The sequence below is a fragment of the Aedes aegypti genome, chromosome 3, assembly GCF_002204515.2.
Source record: "Aedes aegypti strain LVP_AGWG chromosome 3, AaegL5.0 Primary Assembly, whole genome shotgun sequence".
Lineage (NCBI taxonomy): Eukaryota > Metazoa > Arthropoda > Insecta > Diptera > Culicidae > Aedes > Aedes aegypti.
Window position 1 is genome coordinate 291,217,782 of NC_035109.1, and position 25,284 is coordinate 291,243,065.

General features: G+C 37.4%; 1 protein-coding gene across 8 annotated transcripts in view; it reads left to right on the forward strand.

Annotated features, from left to right (window-relative positions):
• LOC5578976 (putative uncharacterized protein DDB_G0277255) overlaps positions 1-25,284 on the forward strand; it is a 296,522-nt gene that overhangs the window by 23,278 nt on the left and 247,960 nt on the right. For 6 of the 8 annotated variants that reach the window (XM_021848810.1, XM_021848811.1, XM_021848808.1 and 3 more), the window contains one exon: positions 276-996. In XM_021848810.1, the coding sequence (XP_021704502.1) occupies positions 771-996 (226 nt within the window). In that variant the 5' untranslated portion in view covers positions 276-770. The remainder of the gene's footprint in view (positions 1-275; positions 997-25,284) is intronic. The other 2 variants (XM_021848814.1, XM_021848815.1) reach the window with 1 other exon arrangement.

Here is a 25,284-nt window from a genome sequence, read left to right on the forward strand (position 1 = left end):
TATGGGCCACCCTGCTGATGCCGTTGCTGTCGGTGATGATGATGTTGAGGACCTGTTGTTGTAGCTCGCGGTCACCGCGTTGCCGTTGTCGTCATCGTCCGCGTCCGCGTCGTGCGGAGGATTGATTGAAGTTGCTCCTGCGAGGTCGTCCGTCAGTTCCTCGAGACTGTTCATCAGTTCAGTAGTGCGCGGCGGCTTCGGTGCTATCATATGGGCTTTGCGAGATTTTTTTTTTCTATCTGAATTAAAGTTTACAACTTCGGATTCGTGTTTAGGAGATCCAGTAGAATGATGATCTAATATGTGTGTAACTGGAGGAGAATAAGTGTTTGAAGTTTTGAAATGATGAAACGTGACGAAGTCCGGTATGTTACGGTTATTTTAAAGTGAAGAGAAAAAGGCTCTGAAGCAGAAAGTCGAATAAGCCTCATATTTTGAATAAGAGTGATAAAATGTTTTGAAAGCATAGTGATTTTTTTTATGAGAATCCAGCTAAGCCTGGTAGCGATACGAGAAAAGAGAAAATGGAGCAGTAGTAAGTGAACGTGATGTATTTTTATCGTATATCGGGTGCCATATCTAGATAAGGGGTTTCAACGAGCAATCAATGAAAGTGTGGTCTTTCCGTCGAAACTCGTTTCGTGTTAGCCGATAAGGCTCGTTGAGATTGGAGAAGAATGCGATTCGAATCCCGGCTGGGAGAGTGATACTAATTTAAACGACGTGAAAAGTGTAAATATTCGATTTTGTGTTAATCAAAGCTGCTAAAAATGGAACGCGGCCACGACCAAGCGTCAACTGCGAATACAATGGATAACGACGATATCGCTGATACTGATATGGCAACCAGGAACGACATGGCGCAGATTCAGCACGAGGACTACAACGACGACGAATACGAGATGGAGTTGGAGCGGCGTCTAGATATGGGCCGGAGTTCTTCGCAGGGTGACGAGGATGTGGACTACGACGGTGACTTCAAAGAGCTCTATGAATGTAAGTGATTGCCACTAATTTGTTTTTAATTACTACCGCGACATACCCTGTTCAGACTCCTAGGGGTGGACCGTTCTCGCAGTAAAGCGTAATGAGCTGTTGATCGAACCTATCAGCAAACAACGCTGGAAAGCGCAGACCGGTCTTGAAAGAATCAGAGGGGCATTTCGTCATCGCTCAGGTATTATAAGCCGCTCTCCCGTATCGGAGCGTATTTTTCGATTGACAAGCCCCACGCTGACGGGGCAGATGTACACAGCAAAAAATTCTCAAATTTACATGGCACGTAATTCTTTATGATAATCATGTAAAACGAGTTGCAACTGAACATTCAACGATAATTAATGTAAACTGTCTCATTGCATTCGATAATGCTTGCAAACTTGAGTGAAACTGAAACATTTCATGATCTTCCATCCAACATTCGCCAATGTTGCATGCTCTCTTGCATCTTGAAAGTGAAATTGCAAACAAGATCGCTCAGTTTACATGATTCTACGCTGAATATTCTGCCAAAAATAATGCACATGGATGGATCGACGGCTTGTCATTCCATGTGCATTATTTATGATTGAATTTTAAGCGTGAAAATCATGTAAACCGAGCCGTTTTGCATGCAACATTCTTCGAGAGAAGACGTTTCGCGTTCAATATTAAGGATTTTGGTAACAATGTTGTATATAATAGATGTGTTTATAGGTTTTATCATTGAATAATACATGAGAAATGGCTTTGCATGATTGAGGCTAATATTACGTTACGTGTAAATCTAAGATTTTTTTGGTGTGTATATCAACATTCTTGAATACGATTAAAATTTGTTATTGTTAAAATCATCATGTTTATTGCTCTCGTCGTTCGAACAGCAGTTCAGCTTCATGCCAATCGTATCCCGGAGCTCAATCTTCTTGATAGATATTCTCTTAAATCCTCCAATTTTTTAATGTTCCCATACGCCCACTTTAACCCTCTCGTTCCCATGGTAGCACAGATGATCCACCAATTTTCGACGAACGCTAGTGCACTGAAAAAATATTTTTTTTTTTTTTTTTTTTTTTTTTTTTTTTTTTTTTATTTCAAGCTTTATTGACATAGTAGAGATACACAAATTTGATTTACAACTACGAATTTAAACTAGGTTTTACGATAACATTTGGGGCGAGATAACATACATTGAACAATTTCTTGGAAAAACAGAAAAAAAAAAACCAAGCGATTTAAGTGTTTAAAATAATATCACAGTAATTTAAGTTGTTAAGATGCCTTCGATCAATGGGTTGATGGACAGTTGGCAACTAAGAAGAAACTTTTCACCATTGCGGTTGATGAATTCATCTAGAGTTTCCATTTTTGCAACGGCGTGCAGGTCATCAGTGGGGTACCACGGGTCAAGGTTGAAGATCATCTTCAGCAGCTTATTTTGCTTCACCTGTAAACGCCTTCTATGTGACGCAGCGCAGTTCATCCAAGCAGGAGATCCATACGTGAGTATAGCTCGAAAGACGCCTTTGTATAGAAGCAATTTATTATGAAGTTGTAGGGACGACCGGCGTTTTACCAGTGGGTAAAGCGAGCGGATAAGCCTATCGCACTTGACCAATGTCTGGTTGATATGCTTATCGAACTTCAGTTTGGAGTCCATAATCAATCCGAGATATTTTGCTTCTGGAGTCCACGGAACGCTGTGGCCGTTTGCTCTGATCTCGACATTTGGGAGCAGCCGAGGAGAACGATTGCGCGTAAAGTAGACTGACTGCGTCTTCGTAGGATTGATTTTTATTTTCCATTTGCGATGGAATTCCTCGATTTTATGTTGGGCTTCTTGAAGCTTTTGGGTGATAACTTGCGGGTCGCGATGGGTCACTAAGTATCCTGTATCATCTGCAAAGAAAGCATACGTGACTCCATCCACCTTGATGACGTCAGCTGTAAAGATGTTGTACAGAGTTGGGCTTAGTACCGACCCTTGGGGGACACCAAATGGTATTTCACAAGGTCTAGATAATTCGCCGTGCACTTTGACTTGGAAGCTTCTGTTTTTCAAGAAAGATAGTACCAATCTTAGGAGATAGTTCGGAAAATTGGCTTTTGTCATTTTGAAGACAACTGCGTCCTGCCACACGCTATCGTAAGCTTTCTCAACGTCGAGCATCACCATTCCTGTTGATTTCCGATCGCTGAAGCCTTTTTTGATGGCTTTAGTTATCCGAACCAGCTGATGATTTGTTGAGTGTGCCTTCCTGAATCCAAATTGTTCGTTTGGAATTATTTCATGATTTTCAAGGTGTCGATTCAACCTGGCTAAAATGATCCGTTCCAATATTTTACTCAAAGTACTGAGAAGACTTATAGGACGATAGTTTTCAGGTTTGGTGATGTCCTTATTTGGCTTTGCGATAGCTATCACCTGAGCATGTTTCCACTGTTGCGGAAAGTAGCAAAGCTTTATGCATGCATTAAAAAATTTTTGTCAAATAGACAAGGCCTTTACGTGGTAATTGTTTCATACAGATGTTCTTTACGCCATCCATCCCAGGTGCTTTTCTTGCTGCCAGCCCCCGAATAATGCTGTTTACTTCCTTCGGTTTGGTATACGTAGTCCAGTCGTCGTTGACTTGTTGTTGCGCCTCAACATCAGCTATTGCTTCTTCCACTTCGCTGTTAATAGTAGGGACACCAGGCAATGAATTATTGTGTGCTTTAGAGAAACATTCCGCTAGTACCCGCGCTTTCTCCGCAGGCGATATCATCAAACTACTATCAACTTGTAGGGGAGGATTATATTTCACTTTGTTTCTCAAGTGCTTGGAAATTTTCCAAAACTTCTTACCTCCTTTGACTAATTCTTGGACTGTATTGTCGAAGTTCCTGTAACGAATTTTGGCAAGCTCATCTTCGATTCTAGTGTTCAGTGACTTGACAATCAGGCCTAAAGCAGGATCCCTTGATCTTTGGAATTGACGTCGTCTGCAGTTACGGAGTCGTATAAGCAGTTTGATACAGTCAGGAACGATGATTTTAACAGGGTTTGGAGGACTGACCAGTGGCACTGAGCGATCTTCTGCTTCTGATATAACTGTTGTTATATTGTTGATTGCTTCATCAATGTTTGCTACACTGTGTAGGTTGTTGATTAACTCCGAGGAGAGATCAATTTTTGAGTTGATCACATTTTTGAAGCGGGACCAATCGGCCCTTTGGTAGCAGCGAACTTGTGTGTTTCGGACGACGACACTGGAACCGGTATTAAGTTCGAAGATTGTTGGAAGATGATCAGATGAGAGATCGTGATGAACTATTGGAACTGACATATTAACAAGGTTGTTAGAAAGCACGAGATCCAGGACTGAAGGTCTTCCTGTACCACTCGGGATGTATGTAGGACTCTGAGGGGCGTGTACATAGAAGTTTGAAGACTGTATTAGACCTGCCAGCGTGTTACCAGCTGTGTTCGCTCTGCTGCAGTGCCACATACGATGCCTTGCATTGAAATCTCCCACGACGACAAATGCCTCGGAACGTCTAGTAAGTGTTTTGATGTCGTGTTTGAACTTCAGTAGTTCGTCTTTCGACCGGCTGCCCGCAAAATATGCTGCTATTATGTCAATACTTCCGATGGTCGAATGAAGACGAACCCCGACAGATTCAATGATTTTGGTTTTCAAACAATTGAGCATATTGTAGTCGATTCCATTCCTTATCAGAATTGCTACACCGCCTCCGCGGTCTGCCACTGAGTTAGGACGATCCATCCGAATGCATGAGAAGTTGGGTATGAAGAACGATGCATTGGGCTGTAACCATGTCTCCGTCAGGATTGCAATATCTACTTCATGCGACTGAATAAAATTCGACAATTCCAGGGTTTTGTTGCGAACGGACCTTCCGTTCCAGTTCATTACTTTAACTTTCTGTAAGCTAGTGAATGTATAAATACTTCGCCATCAGCTCCTGTAGAGCGAAAAATTGTTCTTCTCTGGAAGTACATCCCCTAAAACGGTTGAACATTTCTCTAGCTAACCCGAGAAACTCAGAAAGGGTGAAGAGATTGGTGTTATTTCGCTCGGTAGTCGTGTTAGCAGCTTCTGGTCTCATTTCCGATGTAGTAGGGCGAGAGACAACTTCGGCAAACGACCGGTTTTGGGTCACCCAGCTCGAAGTAAACTTACGGGGAGGATTAATCGTCGGGCCACCATTTGGGTTTTGACGAGATACACTGCTCACTTGTCGTTTGATAAACTCCAGCCGATAAGGACATTCCCTGAAACTTGCTGCATGATTTTGACCACAGTTAGCACATTTGATGTCTTTGTGTGTTTTGGATATGCTACCACCCGATGCTTTTTTAGGAATGGTGCAATCGCCAGATGTATGCTGCTTACCGCATTTAACACAACGCAGTTGCATGTTGCAGTGACGACTACCGTGGCCAAAGCGTTGGCAACGAAAGCATTGGAGAATATCGTTTACTCTGCGTGTCCAGTGTCTCCAGCTGACTACAACGTTGAATAGGTACTGGACCTCCCTCAACTTGTTGAGCTTAACTGTACCTTTAGCGAAGTTTAGTACGTAGAGTGCACTACTGCTGTCCCTTGTTTTATACAGCAACTTAACTTCTCGGGGAGAGATGTTGTTCTTTGCCAATTCCGTTTTAATTTCTTCTATATTATAAACAGGGAGACCCGAAAGAACGATTTTCACTGATGCATCACCACGAGTTGCATGCGTGTAGAATTCGGCATTTAATTGTTTGAGTGCCTCTTGGATGTCAACAAACAGTGAACTACACTTTGTTCGAATTTGAACTGCTCCTTTCGAATTTTTCAGCACGAACTTTCCGTCGCCGTTCAGTTGATACAGCAGCTTGTTAATGTCCTGTACGGACATCTTCCACACGGTGATAGGAGGACAACGAGCAGAATTTGTTTGAATGTTCTGGCTCACATTCGTCATCTCGTTCTCGACGTCATCAATGTTGTTTTGCTGCACCAAGAGCTCGAAACTGTTTCGCAGTGGAATTGATGGACACACTTGTGCTGGACCACCAGAGTTCTCCGATTCCAAAACCGGGAAGTCGGACATAGATGCACTACGGGAGCGATTTAGATGAGGTTCCACCACCGGTACCACTATCTGATCGGATGAGTCGGTTTGCAGCGTTGAGGTTAGCTGCGCTTTTGTTTTTCCTTTATCGTAGCTACGACGTTCCAGAATACTACTTATTTTGCGGACGCCACTCCGACTACCGCCGTCGGAGGGTCCGGAAGGCACACCATCAGCTTTTATGGTTTTCCCCATGAACGACTGGGGTAACCATTGGCCAAACGAAAATTATTATAATTGATTTGTGATGTGAAACGATGAAATGATGTTTATCGCTCGACAGCTGACAGTTAACTGACTGAAAAAATATATTTGATTTTTTATCGAAAATTTACACATCTCATACTTTTTTTTTTCAAGTTGTCCCAAGCTAAAATTTATTTCCAAGGGTACTTTGAGATGTAAACTAAAGGATCGTAAAGTATTTAGCTGCACAAATTTGCATTTTTTGATTCGGGGCTTTTTGAAATTTTCCAATATTTTTTACCGTTTTCTATTAAAAACAGCTAAAAAATTATTCAGAGGATGACTGAATACAGCTAAATCATTCATATCATCATTTCTTTAAAAGTTATAATATTTATAATGGTTTGCACAACGTTGATCGCATAATTGGCTTATATACATCATAAGTAACAAAAAATATTATTTCGCTATAGGCCCTATTCAAAAGTCAATCGAAGACTTGTTTTTGAAAATAAAACATCAAATTTGTAGCACAAAATTCATGAATACGACATGAGACGGAAGGAAAAGGACGGGCATATTTCCTTTCATCGTACTTTGTAGTTGAATATTTCACTTGCATGCCGCGCTCAAACGAGTCAGTGATCCGAGTCAATGTTAGGATCCCTGAAACAGCAATACTAGAAGATATCAGTGAAGGCCAAGGATGGAAAAAAATCGTCTCTAGCGACAAAAAACACAGTATTTGAATGGTCTAAGAAGGGCCGTTGTTCTTGCAGCAGCATGATTTCAACAGCTCACTAAGCGCGAGTAGAACGGATATATGAAGCATCCGATGCACTGTTTGTCGTGGGACAAAGAGTTTATCGGATGTTTTTACAAGTCGCGATCAACTTTTATCATGCCGCATTCGCGCTATTATTTTTCGTTCTAACAATGTCCAAACGATGTTGAAATCACAAACAGCATGTCCGGAGTTAAATCAGTAAGTAAAAGTGGAAAAATCTTCAAAATAATAGAACTTTGATTCGCGAACAATTAATCGCTAGCAAACATGCAACACGATGCATTATTCGGGGAGCGTAGTTTGTTGTGATCACTTGACGACAAAAGGTTAATCGTTGTTGCTTTGATCGCAGGACAAAGAACAACCACGATGCATCATTTATTTTATCATGATCACTAGATTTCCATCCTTGGTGAAGGCATTTCTGAAGAAATTAATGGTTAAATTCTGAGGATGCTCTAAACGGAAAGGGATGGTACACAAATTATGTCACGGTATATTCCAACTTTTTTGACCCCCTCCCCCCCTTTGTCACGTTTTTTGTATGAGTCCTCCGAAAATTTTGTAAGGCTTGTCACGCTTGGCTTGATCCCCTCCCCCCCTGGTGCGTGACGTAATTTGTGCATGACCCCAAACCTCAGACAAAATTGCAGGGAAATCAATGTAAAAATCACATGACAAATTCCGTTAGCATTTAAGGTTTTCTCTAGGTTTTGCTGAAAGATTATTTGAAGGTATTCCTGTAAAAAATCTTAATAGAATCTCTGGAATAATTTCCAGGGTTATCCCCTAGAAAAAATGCAGGTTAAATCAAAGTACCTTGAACTAGCTTCTTGGAGGAAATCTTTAAACTCCGTAAAAGTACCACTTAATGAACTCCTGAATCAATATTTGTAGTAATGCCTGAAGAAAGCTACCACCCGAGCGGTAGAAAATAACTACTGAATACCAAATTAAGGTATTCCATACCAGATAATTTCCAATACTTACAACTTGAATGAGTGGATTTTTTTTATTATCGGACAATTTGGGTCGGTTTTACCAGAGGTAAAGCTCGTGGATATATGATCAAATGTAAAATTCAAAAATAATATAATGGCCTTTTTTCCCGGGAAACTCCAGACGAATTTTCACAATTTCCCAAAATACCTCAAACTTTAAAAACTAATATCTCCTGAACTGTGCATCGTAGAACAAAAGTCTTTTAGTGAAATCGAAAGGAAATTTCCTCAGCAATCTACTAAAAATATGAAAAGAAAAACATTTCCCGGAAAATTTTTCACCGTGGAGAAAATTGTCGGAAAAACTATCGTCTGTATCATGAAAAATTTTCGAAAAAATATTTTTGGTTTCAATCCACACTCTAACTTTCGTCTATAGACGCCAAAATGGTATCTTTTACCGTTTAGGCGACAGAACTGAAAAACCGATGACTACCAGCACGTTTCCCATAGGAAATGTGGGCCTCATAATTGTGCGCTAACGGCGGCAGTAATTTACACGCATCCAACCATCCTTCCATTTCCAGTCATAAGAAGCTTTTCGTTAATCGGAGCACTCTCCATTGGTCTGTTGGGTGTTTTCTATGTCCTTTATTCCTAACCTTTACTATTGGGACTAGCAGTCTTTTATTGAAAACGATACTAACATTAAATAAAATTGGTAGTGATATAGGTACTGACGCTCAGTATCAAGTAGTTGCCAAGCAAAAAAGATGTTTATGCATACATAAAGTGCTATTTGTAATTTATTTGCTTTTTTCAATTTTGGTCAATTTGTCAAATGCTTAGATAATCGGTCAATCACGGAATAGCTACAATTTATATGAGTAGTCAGTCTAAGCTAAGCAAAGCTAAATGGTCAAATGTTATTTCGACCCTTTCGACCCTAACGACCCTTTCGGCTTAATGGCCTTTGGCCCAACGGCATTCGGCTTATCGGCCAGCTCCCATATATACAGGGGGTTGTCAAAATAACTGGGACAGGCAAAAATTAAGCCAACTTTGGAATGCTGTAACTTTGACAAAAATTGACCGATTTCAATTCTTTAAGAAGTAATGGACGGGTCAACTAATCTAGTTTTGAGGTGCATCCACGGAGATGAACTATGACCACCGGATACCGGTGATATTCCGGATTTCCGGAAGCATGTCGTATGCAGCAAAATTATGACGTGTTTTCAGCAAAGATCTCGGTTAAAAAATCAAAATTCTACTGCATATGAAGATAGAAGATCAAATTCTGAAGCGATTGGTGCGCCAAGTATTAAGATCGGTCCAGAAACAACCAAGATATGGCCATTTCCCCGAAATCGGTGCCGGTAATGGATCCGAATTGGGATCAAACAATTTATTCACTCAAAATATGTTGCAAAATATTGTTTTCTCCCTAGCTTATCATAAAATACCCTAACTTAACTTGAAAATGAGTCTTGTACAGATTTGGCCACTAATGGCGCCGCCAAGTGCCCCGGGGGAACCTTGCATAGGGGACATTACGATTTTGACACCAAAACATATCATGCGACGGCTCATTCTTCATGTCTTGTCGTAAATAGGGCAACTGTAGACTCAAAATGGATAGTTGACTACAGTGATTACTTTTGGGACCGCCAGATGTTCCCGAAGGAACCTGTAATTAGGAACAATTCAAATTGAATTCCAATGCATATCGTGCGACGGTTCATTTTTCATGTCTCGTGCTAAACAGGGCTTTTGTAGACCTAAAATGGATATTTGACTACAGTGGCCACTTTTGGGACCACCGGAATTCCCCGGAGGAACCTTGCATAGGCGACATTACGATTTTGACACCAAAACATATCATGCGACGGCTCATTCTTCATGTCTTGTCGTAAATAGGGCAACTGTAGACTCAAAATGGATAGTTGACTACAGTGATTACTTTTGGGACCGCCAGATGTTCCCGAAGGAACCTGTAATTAGGAACAATTCAAATTGAATTCCAATGCATATCGTGCGACGGTTCATTTTTCATGTCTCGTGCCAAATAGGGCTATTGTAGACCTAAAATGGATATTTGACTATAGTGGCCACTTTTGGGACCACCGGAATTCCCCGGAGGAATCTGTCATTGGGGACATTTCTGTTTTTACACCAAAACATATCATGCGACGACTCTTTCTTCATGCCTTGTCGTAAATTAAGTAACTGTAGACTCAAAGTGGGAATTTAATTGAAGTGGCCACTTTTGGGACCACCGGGTGTCCCCTAGGGAACCTATGATTGGGGACAATTGGAATTGAGCTCCAATACTCATCGTGCGACGGCTCATTCTTCATGTCTAGTCATGAATTGGTCAACTTTAGATCGAAAATGGATATTTAACTAGAAAGGCCACTTTGGGGACCACCTGTAGTTCCCTAAGGAACCTATCATTGGGGACATTTCGATTTTTACATCAAAACAAATCATGCGATGGCTCATTCTTCATGTATTATAGTGCACAGAGTAACGGTAGACTCAATGTGTATATTCAATTATTGTGGCCACTTTTGTCCCAAAGTGACCATTATAGTCAAATGTACACTTTTAGTCTACAGTTATTTATTTTTTTCATCACAAGACATGAAAAAAACCGTCCCTTTATATTTTTTGCCGAGAAAACATAAGTATCCTCAATAACAGGTTCAATTGGGAAAATCCGGCGATCCCTATAATGGCCAATGCAATCAAATATCCACTTCAAGTCTATAATTTCCCTTATCATGACAAGACATGAAGAATGAGTCGTCGCACGATATTTGTTGACGTTCACACATTATTGTCCCCAATCACAGCCCCCCTCGGGGATATCCGGTGGTCACAAAAGTGGTCACATTAATTAAATGCCCACTTTAAGAATACAGTTACTTTATTTACGACAAGGCATGAAGAAAGAGCCGTCCCATTGAATTTTTTTTTTGTAAAAACAGAAATGTCCCTAATGACAGGTTCCTCCAGGAAATTCCGGTGGTCCCAAAAGTGGCCACTGTAGTCAAATATCCACTTAAAGTCTACAATAGGCCTATTTAGCACGAGACATGAAGAATGAACTGTCGCACGATGAGTATTGGAGTTCAATTTCTATTGTCCCTAATTACAGGTTCCCTCGGGAACATCCGGTGGTCCCAAAAGTAGTCACTGTAGTCTACTATCCATTTGAGTCTACAGTTACCCTATTTACGACAAGACATGAAGAATGAGCCGTCGCATGATATGTTTTGATGTAAAAATCGAAATGTCCCCAATGATAGGTTCCTTAGGGAACTACAGGTGGTCCCCAAAATGGCCATCCTAGTTAAATATCCATTTTCGGTCTAAAGTTGACCTATTCATGACTAGACATGAAGAATGAGCCGTCGAACGATGAGTATTGGAGCTCAATTCCAATTGTCCCCAATCATAGGTTCCCTAGGGGACACCCGGTGGTCCCAAAAGAGGCCACTTCAATTCAATTCCCACTTTGAGTCTACAGTTACTTAATTTACGACAAGGCATGAAGAAAGAGCCGTCACATGATATGTTTTGGTGTAAAAACAGAAATGTCCTCAATGACAGGTTCCTCCGGGGAATTCCGGTGGTCCCAAAAGTGGCCACTGTAGTCAAATATCCATTTTAGGTCTACAAAAGTCCTGTTTAGCACGAGACATGAAAAATGAACCGTCGCACGATATGCATTGGAATTCAATTTGAATTGTCTCTAATTACAGGTTCCCTCGGGAACATCTGGCGGTCCCAAAAGTAATCACTGTAGTCAACTATCCATTTTGAGTCTACAGTTGCCCTATTTACGACAAGACATGAAGAATGAGCCGTCGCATGATATGTTTTGGTGTCAAAATCGTAATGTCCCCTATGCAAGGTTCCCACGGGGCACTTGGCGGCGCCATTAGTGGCCAAATCTGTAAAAGACTCATTTTCAAGTTAAGTTAGGGTATTTTATGATAAGCTAGGGAGAAAACAATATTTTGCAACATATTTTGAGTGAATAAATTGTTTGATCCCAATTCGGATCCATTACCGGCACCGATTTCGGGGGAAATGGCCATATCTTGGTTGTTTCTGGACCGATCTTAATACTTGGCGCACCAATCGCTTCAGAATTTGATCTTCTATCTTCATATGCAGTAGAATTTTGATTTTTTAACCGAGATCTTTGCTAAAAACATGTCATAATTTTGCTGCATACGACATGCTTTCGGAAATCCGGAATATCACCGGTATCCGGTGGTCATAGTTCATCTCCGTGGATGCACCTCAAAACAAGATTAGTTGACCCGTCCATTACTTCTTAAAGAATTGAAATTGGTCAATTTTTGTCAAAGTTACAGCATTCCAAAGTTGGCTTAATTTCTGCCTGTCCCAGTTATTTTGACAATCCCCTGTATATATAGAAATTTAAAAGAAATGTAATCAGGTAGTTTTGGGAACATTATTTTTTAAGGTTTTATCCGATCATGCGCCACTGTGTCATACTATAAATGTACAATAAAAGTGGGTTTTGGGAGGTAGTGTCAAAAGGTAAACATAGCCATGGACAACATATAATTTTCGGACACGAGTTGGTTGAGTGACCGTGCATGCTCTTGGCAACTACCCACTGTGTCCATCCAGATACTATGAGGCATGTGTCACCGGTGATAGTTGGCATAATGTGATGTTTGTATGTGATAACGATCGTGGCATTGAACTCGTTAATGGCTTATGTCAGTGGGATAAGTCCAAAATTTCTCATGATTGAAATGTTTGTCGTAGAGATTTTGTCTTGACAAGTTTATTACAATGAAGCAGTTCAAAATCGATTCAAAGCACATTGCACATGTATCAATAGACGGGCGTAAGTGATATGAAATGAATCCATTTCAAATAGCAACACAAGTATCAAATTGATTGATTTAAATTTTATATCCAAGATTGTATTCGGTTTTAGAGGCAACTTTCTAAGATTGATAAATTTGGTACTAACATGTATCATTAAAATTCGTATATCTCCTTCCTCTTTCTAGCTTTACGTCCCAATTTTCAGAACATTTTTAATGAAATACATCCTAGAATTGAAACAAAAGTTCGCCCAGAGATTTTTCTAATAACACATTTATGAGTTCATTCAAGGTTTCCTTCTTGGAATCTTCTCCTGGAATAACTTCAAAGAAAGCTCTTAGTTAATAACTGTCCAAGTACTTATTGAACACTAAGCTGAAAGGCAGACTCTGTTCCAGTGGGATAGTAGAAATCAATTAAAAAGAGCATTTCAAAAAAAAAAAAAAAACATTCATGAGGCTTCTTTTTCTAGGACCTTGAAATGTTTTCCTGATAAAATATGGAGGCTGTGTCAGATCTCATGTCAGATGCTGCTAATATTTTATGTGTAATTGACATGTACTGGATACCAAGTTGATTGAAATAAAAAGTATTGACGATGTACTGTCAACTTAAAAATTGCTTTGTCACGCATAATTCAGGACTTCCAGTCAATCTAAGCCAATTAGTGGAATCTGATGTAAAATAAAAGAAATCTTACGGCTAAGTACGTTAATTTGTTTTTTTTTGTTCCTTGGTATTGTTAATTTATTTGAACAGTGCTGTTTCTCTCCGTACGTGGAAGGGCACATTTCGTATCCATCACAGGATTCTAACGTGTCTTTTCAAAACAGGTGTTGATGATGTTGGTACTTCCAGAAATTTAAACATATTTTTTTTTCTCTCGCACATCGTGCAATATAAATGTTTGCTCTCAAGAATAAACACGACAACGGAGTCCACAACGTCGCCAAGTCGGTCGTTGAAACACGATACCGCAACAATGACACATAGTCGTCATCGCTGGGTGCTGTCTTCCCTCATAAAAATATTTTCACAACACAATACAATCCTATTGTTAAATTCAATATTTTCCAAAATGTTGAGCATAAAATTGAACGTAAATTTTACAATTCACTTCCAATCTGTTCAATTGGTTTGTTGTATTGGATTTATTGTTAATTGAGTTATTATCATAACATGTTTTTCATGATGAATCCAGATCACAACAATAGATTTTATAGTACTTTTATCGCACGATTTTCGAGGCATTTTTCACGCAAAATATTTACTTGCCCAGATAGCCGTAGCGGTAAACGCGCAGCTATTCAGCATGACCATGCTGAGGGTCGTGGGTTCAAATCCTGCTGGTCGAGGATCTTTTCGTAAAGGAAATTTTCTCGATTCCCAGGGCATAGAGTATCTTCGTACCTGCCACACGTTATACACATGCAAAAATGGTCAATCGGCAAAGAAAGCTCTCAGTTAATAACTGTGGAAGTGCTCATAAGAACACTAATCTGAGAAGCAGGCTTTGTCCCAGTTGGGACGTAACGCCAAAAAGAAGAAGAAGAAGATTTACTTGAAAACGATTGAAGATGTCCGAAGTTACTTTAAAACTAGAGCGCAGTAAATACGAGTAAAGACGAATAACAATCTTAAAACATTGCAATACAAGTTTTACTATCATGAATTTCGTTTGTTATCTAAGAATTTTGAGCTGTCAATTCAAAGGTCAACTGTTTGTTATCTTTGTTAGATCTTTATAACTAACTGAAAATATAAATAGAAGTATTTTAATGCATAACAGAACTTATTATCATTTAGTTTCAAATGATAACACAATGAGATATTTGTATAATATCATTTGTATTTTTTTATATTTTTATTGTTATGTTCCTGTTTATTCAACGAAAATGAAAATAAAACTAAGTTATTAAATGCTTGTTATCTGATAACTTAGCGTGTTATATTTTTGTAACTCAACTTTGCTCGGATAGTCTGTAACTCTTCAACCTAACTAAAAAATTCAAAAATTAATAAATTATACTATCTATTGTACACCATAAGGATGTATGGTATCTGAATAGGTTCAACCATTTAATAAACTGTATTTTTATTCGGGTTCACTGCTGTTACCTAGCCAAGTTTATTGTACCAGTCGGTCTTGGTCAAACACCCCAACATCCTCGTCTTCATCGCCGCCGGCGTCGTTAACGGGGTAGGTTAGTTTGAAATCAACCTTGACATACCTGGAATAGGCAAAAGTTCGAGCATTCAGATCAATTGGCGGGCAAGGGGGATATCATAGACAGCCGCTAGTGTTTCCGATATCCGATGTCTGCAATGGTTTATGGGATCGAAAAAGAATCAGAATACTGCTGAACAACAACGTTCGAATAAGGTCATGTCATGAAGTCTCTTAGAACAAACAGCTGTGCGCTTTGTCACGATGTACAGTGGAATTTACAAACAATAGTGACACCTAAGTGACGTTCCTGTCGAATCAGATCAGACGACGTTTATAGACCTACACATGCCGTTTTATTTAATAGATCTTTTTTTATAAGTTCAAGGCGTGACGATCGTATCCACTGTTTGCGCCAGTCATCCACGATGTTTGGCTCCGGGGCTCCTTCGAAACTGTGATCTGTAAATTCAAATTATTGCTCCAGTAAGCAAGCTATCGTATCCAATCTAGGATAGGCGTTCCTGCGTAGGGTAGGTGCATCAGTATTCGTCACCCTGAGGAAAAGAATTCTTTTTAAACAATTAAAGGTTTTGGATATTATCAATTATTCTTCGATGGAATTTCCTATTATCTAACCAGGAGTTGCTCTAAAATATAATTAGAAATTACTCCACAAGTTTCATGAGTTTCAAATGTCTTGCAAGGTCTGTAATGAATTTCTGCAAAGGTTCCTCCAATAATCCAGTATTTTCCACTGATTTTTTGGATTTCCTCCAATATTGAGGTTAGGATTTTTCTAAGATTTCAACCAGGACATGCACTAAGAAAACTTTCAGGTCTTGCGTCAAATATCCTTCCCAAAAAAATCCACAAGGAAATTATTTAGGAATTAAATAGTTTCTGGTGGATTTTTTAAAGGAAATCTTGAGGATTTAGTGGAAGAGTTAGATTTGAATAGGACAATAAAGGCAGAATTTCAAAAATAATTTCGTATGAAAAACCTAGAGAAATTTTTGCACGAATCACTAGTAAAATTCCAGGATGAATCTAAATATTTGAATAGAATTCTTGAAGCATTTCCGAGAAGGCATCAGAGACCTTCCATTACACATATAGACTTTTTTAAACTTGCATGAAATAGACTCCAAGTCCAATCTTAAATGTCGAATACTGGTGCCATGGCGAATGCCAGTACATCTACCCTACCTTGAATATAATGTTCTACTTTTGAAGGCTATCCCATACCCATGGCAGGTCGACTAAATTGCACGCGCGAATCATTGCGCTGCACAAACATTAACCGCTTTCCGCCTTCGGGGGCATCTCCAGCAAATATGACGATCACTATCGTACGTAATTTTAGGGTCGAGTGTTGCTCTCGGGATCAACGGCGTATACCTACTCTCGTTGAACTTGTTGGCTATTATCGTTTAGTCACGCACGCGGATAGCAAATGCTGTTGCGATTTAATCTGAGCAAATAATACGTTAATGCTATTATTTCTACATGGAGAGCAAGAACAAGCGTTTGAGTGGCACTTGGAGATCAAACAAAATAAGCACTAAGTGAGGTACTCATCAAGTCAACGAATTCTAGATCGTTCCAGTGAAATAAATCTTTCGGGATCACTCTCGACCAAAAACGGACAGCATTCGTTGCTCTCTCCATAAAATTTGCATAAAAATCTTCCAACAATGTGTACTCAAAATATTTGTCATCGTTTTGAGAAGCGTGAAAATTAAGGTGAATTAACATAAACCAACAAGACGGTGGTTAAACAAGTATTTTGCATATATTTTATTTGTTGATGTTTTGCTTCAAAGAAGTTTGACGGATAATAAATTGACACGATAAAAAGCTGACACTGATATCTTGTATTGGTTTGGATAACACCTTTCAATACTGTGTCATACTTCTGCACAAGGAAAGGTCCCTAATGACCCGTGATTAATAAATCTTTAAGAAACTTCAAATATTTGTTAAACAAATAGTATAGGGTATTCATTTATAAAATAAAAATACATACCAAACAGTTCGCGAACGTTTACTCGCGAGTAATAGAACAAGGTGTGATTTATTATTTTGACAGACGAATCAATTGTATATCCATCAAATCGACATTAAACTACCAGTTTCTAGTCAAGAGAAGGACATTTATTTCCCAATTGCGTAATTGACTCAGAACAGCTCTGAACAAATCACTTATGCTTCGTTTACTCTTGAGCACGACAGATGTGAGTAAATCAGCACTCTGATGCTCGCGAGCGTTTTGTTTTGTTTTTGTTCTAGTTCAACAGATATGTTCTGTAGCATGATAGACTTGCATTACAAAGTTAATATTCAAAAAACATAAATAATTCATCTCAAGCATTAGAACATGTTCATGTTCCGATGTTCATAAAGAATATCAAATTACAGAACGTTTCCTAGCTCTCACAAATCCTTAAGAGTGTGAAAAGCATAAAACAGTAAAACTAAATTTCACATCAACTGAAATGCTGAACCTTCCCACGATCATAAAACCCTTACTTCACAATTCCCAAGCATTCATATCATGCTAACATTCAAACCAAATTATTGCCAACCTTTTCCAAATTACAACTCAGGCAATGACCCATGTCATTGTCACTACACTCTGACGCCAACGATCATTCCAGACAATCGATATATGCAATAGCGTAATGCGATCTCCTTGCCTACGCCAAGTGCATCGTTCTCACGATGCAAGAGGCCAATGGTTATATTTCTTTTCGCTTATAATGCATAGTGCTAAATTCTGATTGGCTTATATTTACATACCAAAAGTTAACTCCAAGTACCGCCTCTTTTAGAACACTTTTAGAACATAAGCAATTCAATGATTGTAAGACTTCTTGTAAGTAAAAATGATTCTAAATAAAGATAATCTGGTAGACAACGGAACAATCAACAAGTCTAAAATTTAATACGGTAAAATTAATACGGTAAATGGCGACCGGTGACTTTCGAATCTTTCGGAGTCCGAAGTGGATTATTATTGATCACCAACTAGATGATCTAGTGATTGATTTTGCATGAAGCAAACAAGTGAAAAAACAAAACAAAAATCGGAAGTTTTTCAAACAGTGCTAGTGAGATTCAAGTGATAAGTGAGATTCAATTATGGGAAAAGGCGCATCAAAGTCGTCCAACGAAGGCGACGCAAATGTTCAAATAACTAATCTCCTAGAAAACCATCAACAGTTCCATGAGGAAAATGCATTAAAGTTGTGGCTAATTTTGGTGATGGTTGGTATCCAAACAGTGATAATGGTTTACAACATGATAAAGAAGAACACTCGAAAAAATGCACTCAAAGCAGCTAAGAGTATTGCTGTACTGGAAAAAGTTTGAGTAAGAAATCAAGTGCAGTGAATAAAAATAAACATTTTAAATCATTCGATAAAAATAAACTGAACAATTGTAACGAGATCCAGTAAAGTGAACAAAATAATCTTCAAATTGTGCGGAAAATCAGAATCGCGTGACACAAGAAAATCCCGCGGTGCAGTGAATTGAAAACGAAAATTAATTATCCACGGGCGAACCGGCAACTTGGAGCCGCCCCAACAAAGGGCAAACCGGCAACATGGAGCTGCCCCTACGAAGATGAGAACGTACAGTTAGAACAACATCAACAAGCAGCAGCAGTGACCGAGGTGCAACGATCGTGCCAGAGCCAGGAACATGGCGATGAGCAGAATTACCCGTAGGAAGACAACTATTGGTGAGCGTATCAAATCCGTAATTGATTACTAACATTAATTAATAATTTTCATATGTGAATTGTGCATTGTAAATCTACTTTTATAATTATATTGGAAAATAACAGAAGAATGAATATTCCCCATTAAGAAATAATATGTTATGATTTATATGGTGAACATAAATGAAAGTTTATGCCTTTATTAGTAAATTTCATTTGGTATTGATATTTTTCTTAACTATATGAATTATAATTAAAATTTTAAAATGAATGACATTGAATGGGAAGATTTTCTCAAATTTTTAAATGAAGTTGAAAAGGGTAATGGTCCAGAACCATTTGCACCTTTTGGAAGAAACACAACCCCCCGTACGTGGGAAGAATTGATAGCAAGAATTGAAAATTTGCCAGGAGACGATCCAATCACATGGTTGCCCCTGAGCGAAAAACCATAAAAGAAAAATTTTATTTTTTTTATTATGCAATTAACCTTATGATCAACTTTAAAAGTTTTCAATGAGTGGAATTGAATTAGAAATACAAAATTTAATTGGAAAACTACATAATATTAAAACAAACTTAAAAAAATCTCCTTTTAGAAGATACCTTAAAAGTACTCTAAAGGATAAAATTCTTTTAACTAAAACCATATACAATAAAGTCGTACAAACTCTTTTGAAATATGAAGATGTTTTAGATAATAGACATGTTGATTTCTTTATAAAAGCAGCACGTCTTGATTATGATGAAATAATTTATATACTAGAAACAAAACTTAAGAAATATTCAAAACCAATATCATTAAAATCACTTAGTTACGCAATAATATTCAATATTAGACTGATCAAGATTTCAAAAAAGTTAAAATGGCATTGAACATAAAAACAGCATCTGAATTAGCATCACTGATTCCCTCTTACGATGGAAATCCAGGAGGTGTAAAATCATTTATTGATGCTATCAGATTGGTGCAAACTATAGTGCCAGCAGATCAGCAAGCCCCTGCCATTCAGCTCATTTTGACTAGGTTGACTGGTAAGGCCAGAGATTTGTTTACTGGCGTTCCGGCTAATTACCAAGAAATTGTGGATAAAATTTCTGCTGACTGTACTGACAAAAGCAGTTCAGAATTAGCTCTCGCTAACTTGAAAAATATTAAACCAAAAAAAGGACAAGAAACTTCTGGGTTTACCAAGGAAGTAGACATACTAGCAGATAAATTGAAACAAATTTACATTAGAGAAGAAGTACCTAATGAAGTAGCAAAAAAATTAGCAAACAAGGCTGCCATTCAATCCTTGATTATCGCATCACAGAAGCAGGAAACAAAAATGCTTTTGAAAGTTGGAAAATTTGATTCGCTTTCTGAGGCATTGAATATCGTTGTGGAAAACGAGAATTTTAACAACGAACCATCTGTGTCAATGTTACAGATGAGAAAGAAATTTCCTCAAAATAAGCCAAGTTATCAATCAAATTATCAAAATCGCAACAATGGCAACAACTCTAGAGGTAATTTTAGAGGTTTCACACGTAATAATACGCGTCAAACCACACCAAATTTTCCTCAACAATCATCAAACAGATTTTTAAGATACAATTACCAAAATACCAATCATCAACATCCAAGACAACAAAACTGGAACCATTCCGGTAATAGACGATTATATCATATGAATGAGGTAGATGGTTCAATGCTTTCCAGTCAATTTGCGCCAAACGGTGCATTGCCTCAACCGGTAAGTATGGTGCCAAGTAACATGATGCCACCGCAAAGGCAACACCAACAACCTCAACAAGTTCCAAATCATTTTTTAGGAACAACAGGTCTGTTCCCGTACTCACGATGAATCTGAACGCGTCCAATTTCATATCGGTCAATGTTCAGATGACAAACACTACAAACACATTCATAATAGATTGTGGAGCAGACATATCTATTTTCAAACGTAGCAAAATACACCCCAGCTATCTAATAAATATAACGGAGAAGATCAAGTTAACAGGTATCACTGATGACACGGTTGAAACCATCGCGTCAGCAGTAACTGACCTATATTTTGAAGGAGGACTGTGCATCAAGCATAAATTCCACCTTGTAAATGATGAATTCCCTATTATGACAGACGGCATTTTAGGCCGCGATTTCTTAAGTTCCCATAGATGCATAATTGATTATGAGTCTTGGTTACTTAAGTTTAATGTAAATAATGAAGAAATAACTATACCAATTCAAGACAACTTAAACAATGGCTTTATCTTACCGAAAAGAAGTGAAGTCATTAGGCGAATTATAAATATTCCATATACATACGATATGGTTGTGCATTCACAGGAAATATTGCCAGGCGTTTTCTGTGGAAATACTATCATATCATCTAATAACCCTTATGTTAAATTTATCAACACTACAGAAAATCCTGTACATATATTGTATTCACGATTCCAACCTATAATGGAACCACTCTATAATTACCATATAATGAAAATTAATAGTAGTATTAAAAATAAGAAGAATCGTCAGCAAGACATTCTGAATCAAATTAAAACTATTGGAATACCTTTAGATGCAGTAAAAGGTTTACAGAACCTCATTGCAGAATATCACGACATTTTTAGTTTACCTGATGATGTTTTAACCTTTAACAATTTTTATACTCAGGAAATTCCTCTGCAGGACAACTGTCCGATATATATTCCGAATTACAAAAACTTACATGCCCAAACCAATGAAATTCAGAAACAAGTGGATAAGATGCTGGGTGAAAACATTATCGAACACTCAGTATCCCCATATAATTCTCCAATTTTGTTGGTACCGAAAAAATCGGATACTAATGACAAGAAATGGCGTTTAGTTGTCGATTTTCGACAGCTTAACAAAAAAATCCTTGCTGATAAATTTCCTCTCCCCAGGATTGATACTATTTTGGATCAATTGGGAAGAGCTAAATATTTTTCCACGTTGGACTTGATGTCTGGTTTTCATCAAATCCCACTAGATGAGAACTCAAGAAAATTCACAGCGTTTTCAACACAGTCTGGACATTATCATTTTACGCGTTTACCATTTGGATTAAATATAAGTCCAAATAGTTTCCAGCGTATGATGACAATCGCCATGGCTGGATTGACACCCGAATTAGCTTTTATTTATATTGATGACATCATTGTGATTGGTTGTTCAGTAAACCACCATCTAATGAATCTTACACAAGTTTTTGACAGATTGAGACACTATAATTTAAAACTTAATCTAAGTAAATGTAAATTTTTTCAATCAGAAGTGACTTATCTAGGTCACAAAATAACTGATAAAGGAATATTACCTGATCCTTCTAAATTTGATACAATTAAAAATTATCCAGTTCCATCCAATGCGGATGATGTTAGACGATTTGTAGCTTTCTGCAATTACTACAGGAAATTTGTTCCAAACTTTGCAAAAATTGCTAGTCCTTTGAATAATTTACTTAAGAAAAATTCAAAATTTATGTGGACGGATGGATGTCAATATTCATTCGAATCATTACGCAATTATTTAATGTCACCAATGATTCTTCAATATCCTGATTTTAATAAACAATTTATCTTGACGACAGATGCTTCAGACATTGCTTGTGGAGCAGTACTGTCTCAACAATTTGAAAATAGCGAGCTACCGATAGCTTTCGCAAGTAAAACCTTTACGAAAGGAGAAAAAAATAAACCAGTAATTTTGAAAGAGTTAACAGCGATACATTGGGCTGTTAACTACTTTAAACCTTATTTGTATGGAAAAAAGTTCGTTGTAAGAACAGACCATAGACCGCTAGTATTCCTGTTTGGAATGAAAAATCCAAACTCGAAACTCACAAATATGCGTTTAGACTTAGAAGAATTTGACTTTGTCGTAGAATACATACAAGGCAAAGCTAATGTAATCGCAGACGCACTGTCACGTATTGTCACAACGTCTGAAGAATTGAAAAAAATAAATATTTTGAAGGTTAATACAAGAGCAATGACCCGTAAACAAAATCAAACTACAACACCCGCAGAAACACCAAAGGTTACTGTTAGTAAAGAGCCTGATCACCTCTCTACTTACGTAACTGAAAATCCAAGCATTACCAACAAATTGCATAAGTTAAGAATTAGTTATGATAACAATGTTCTTGAAATGATAATTTTTTCAAAGAACAGTAAAAAACATGTTGCATCAGTGCAACAACAGTTTATAACAAACGGAAGTCAAACACTTGAGTTTGCTCTTCTGAAATTAGAAAAATTATTACTTACGATGAAAATTAAAAAGATTGCTTTATCTTCGGATAATGAACTTTTCAAGTTATGGCCTATAAATATTTTCAAAAAAATAACAAATGAAAAAGTTAGACACGTGCAAATAATAATTTACAATCCGCCAAAATTCATAACGGATAAAAATGAAATACATGAAATAATAAGAATTAACCATGAGATCCCATTAGGAGGTCATATTGGACAACATAGACTTTATCTCAAGATAAGAGAAAAATATAAATGGAAGGATATGAAAGGTTGCATATCACAGTTCGTAAAATCCTGTGAATTATGTAAAAAAAATAAAATTACTAAACATACTAAAGAAAAAATGATAGTTACCACAACACCTTCCAGACCATTCGAAGTGATTTCAATTGATACAGTTGGACCACTTCCATTAAGTAATAACAAAAATAGATACATAATTACAATCCAATGTGATTTAACGAAGTATGTTGTTTTAATACCAACGGCAAGCAAAGAAGCTAATGTCATTGCCAAGGCATTAGTCGATCATTTCATATTAGTGTACGGAAATTTCCTTGAATTGAGGTCAGATCAAGGAACCGAATTTAAAAATCAAACCTTAGAACAAATTTGCAAAATTTTGGAAATTAAACAAAACTTTTCAACGGCTTATCATCCCCAAACTATTGGTTCATTAGAGAGTAATCACAGATGTTTGAATGAATATCTGAGATCCTTTACAAATAAACACCATACAGATTGGGATGATTGGTTAAAATTTTACAGTTTTTCCTATAACACCACTCCACATTCAGATCATCAATTTACACCATTTGAATTAGTTTTTGGCAGAAAAGCTCAACTACCCAACGAAATATACGAAAAAGGCATAGAACCACTTTATAATTACGAGGACTATTATCATGAACTTAAATTTAAAATTCAGAAATCAAATGAAATCGCTAGAAGAAAATTAATTGATCAAAAATTAATACGAACAAATCAAGCAAATCAAAATATCAACCCAATAAATCTAAATATTGGAGATTTAGTATATTTAACCGTAGAAAACAGAAAAAAACTTGATTCATTTTATTCAGGACCTTATGAAATAGTCGAAATCAATGACCCAAATTGTAAAATTAATCACTATTTGACACAAAATAATGAGAATATTACAGTTCACAAAAATCGACTTATTAAAGCATAAAAATAAAAAAAAAAAACACAAAGTTTTGATTTAATTATTGTATCGATAACTAACAATAAATTTTAATACAAAAGAGATCCACCGAGCCTAACACCCATAAAAAAGAGAATAAAACACAAAAAAAAAAATGACAATCAAATGGGGTAGGTAAAATTTCTTAGAATAACACTAAGAAGCTTGAAATTCGATAGGATCAAATAAGTATATTTTTTATGTAAACGGTATTTGGAGCATAGCTATACACGAGTAATTTTTCTTCGATACATTACTCTCCCGAAGGGTGGAGGTGTAGCATGATAGACTTGCATTACAAAGTTAATATTCAAAAAACATAAATAATTCATCTCAAGCATTAGAACATGTTCATGTTCCGATGTTCATAAAGAATATCAAATTACAGAACGTTTCCTAGCTCTCACAAATCCTTAAGAGTGTGAAAAGCATAAAACAGTAAAACTAAATTTCACATCAACTGAAATGCTGAACCTTCCCACGATCATAAAACCCTTACTTCACAATTCCCAAGCATTCATATCATGCTAACATTCAAACCAAATTATTGCCAACCTTTTCCAAATTACAACTCAGGCAATGACCCATGTCATTGTCACTACACTCTGACGCCAACGATCATTCCAGACAATCGATATATGCAATAGCGTAATGCGATCTCCTTGCCTACGCCAAGTGCATCGTTCTCACGATGCAAGAGGCCAATGGTTATATTTCTTTTCGCTTATAATGCATAGTGCTAAATTCTGATTGGCTTATATTTACATACCAAAAGTTAACTCCAAGTACCGCCTCTTTTAGAACACTTTTAGAACATAAGCAATTCAATGATTGTAAGACTTCTTGTAAGTAAAAATGATTCTAAATAAAGATAATCTGGTAGACAACGGAACAATCAACAAGTCTAAAATTTAATACGGTAAAATTAATACGGTAAAGTTCGCCACTTGCCATTACTGCTGTAGATCGGATCATGGCTTCTTGGGCACGTCAGGAGTTAATCATCAATCGCATTATGCG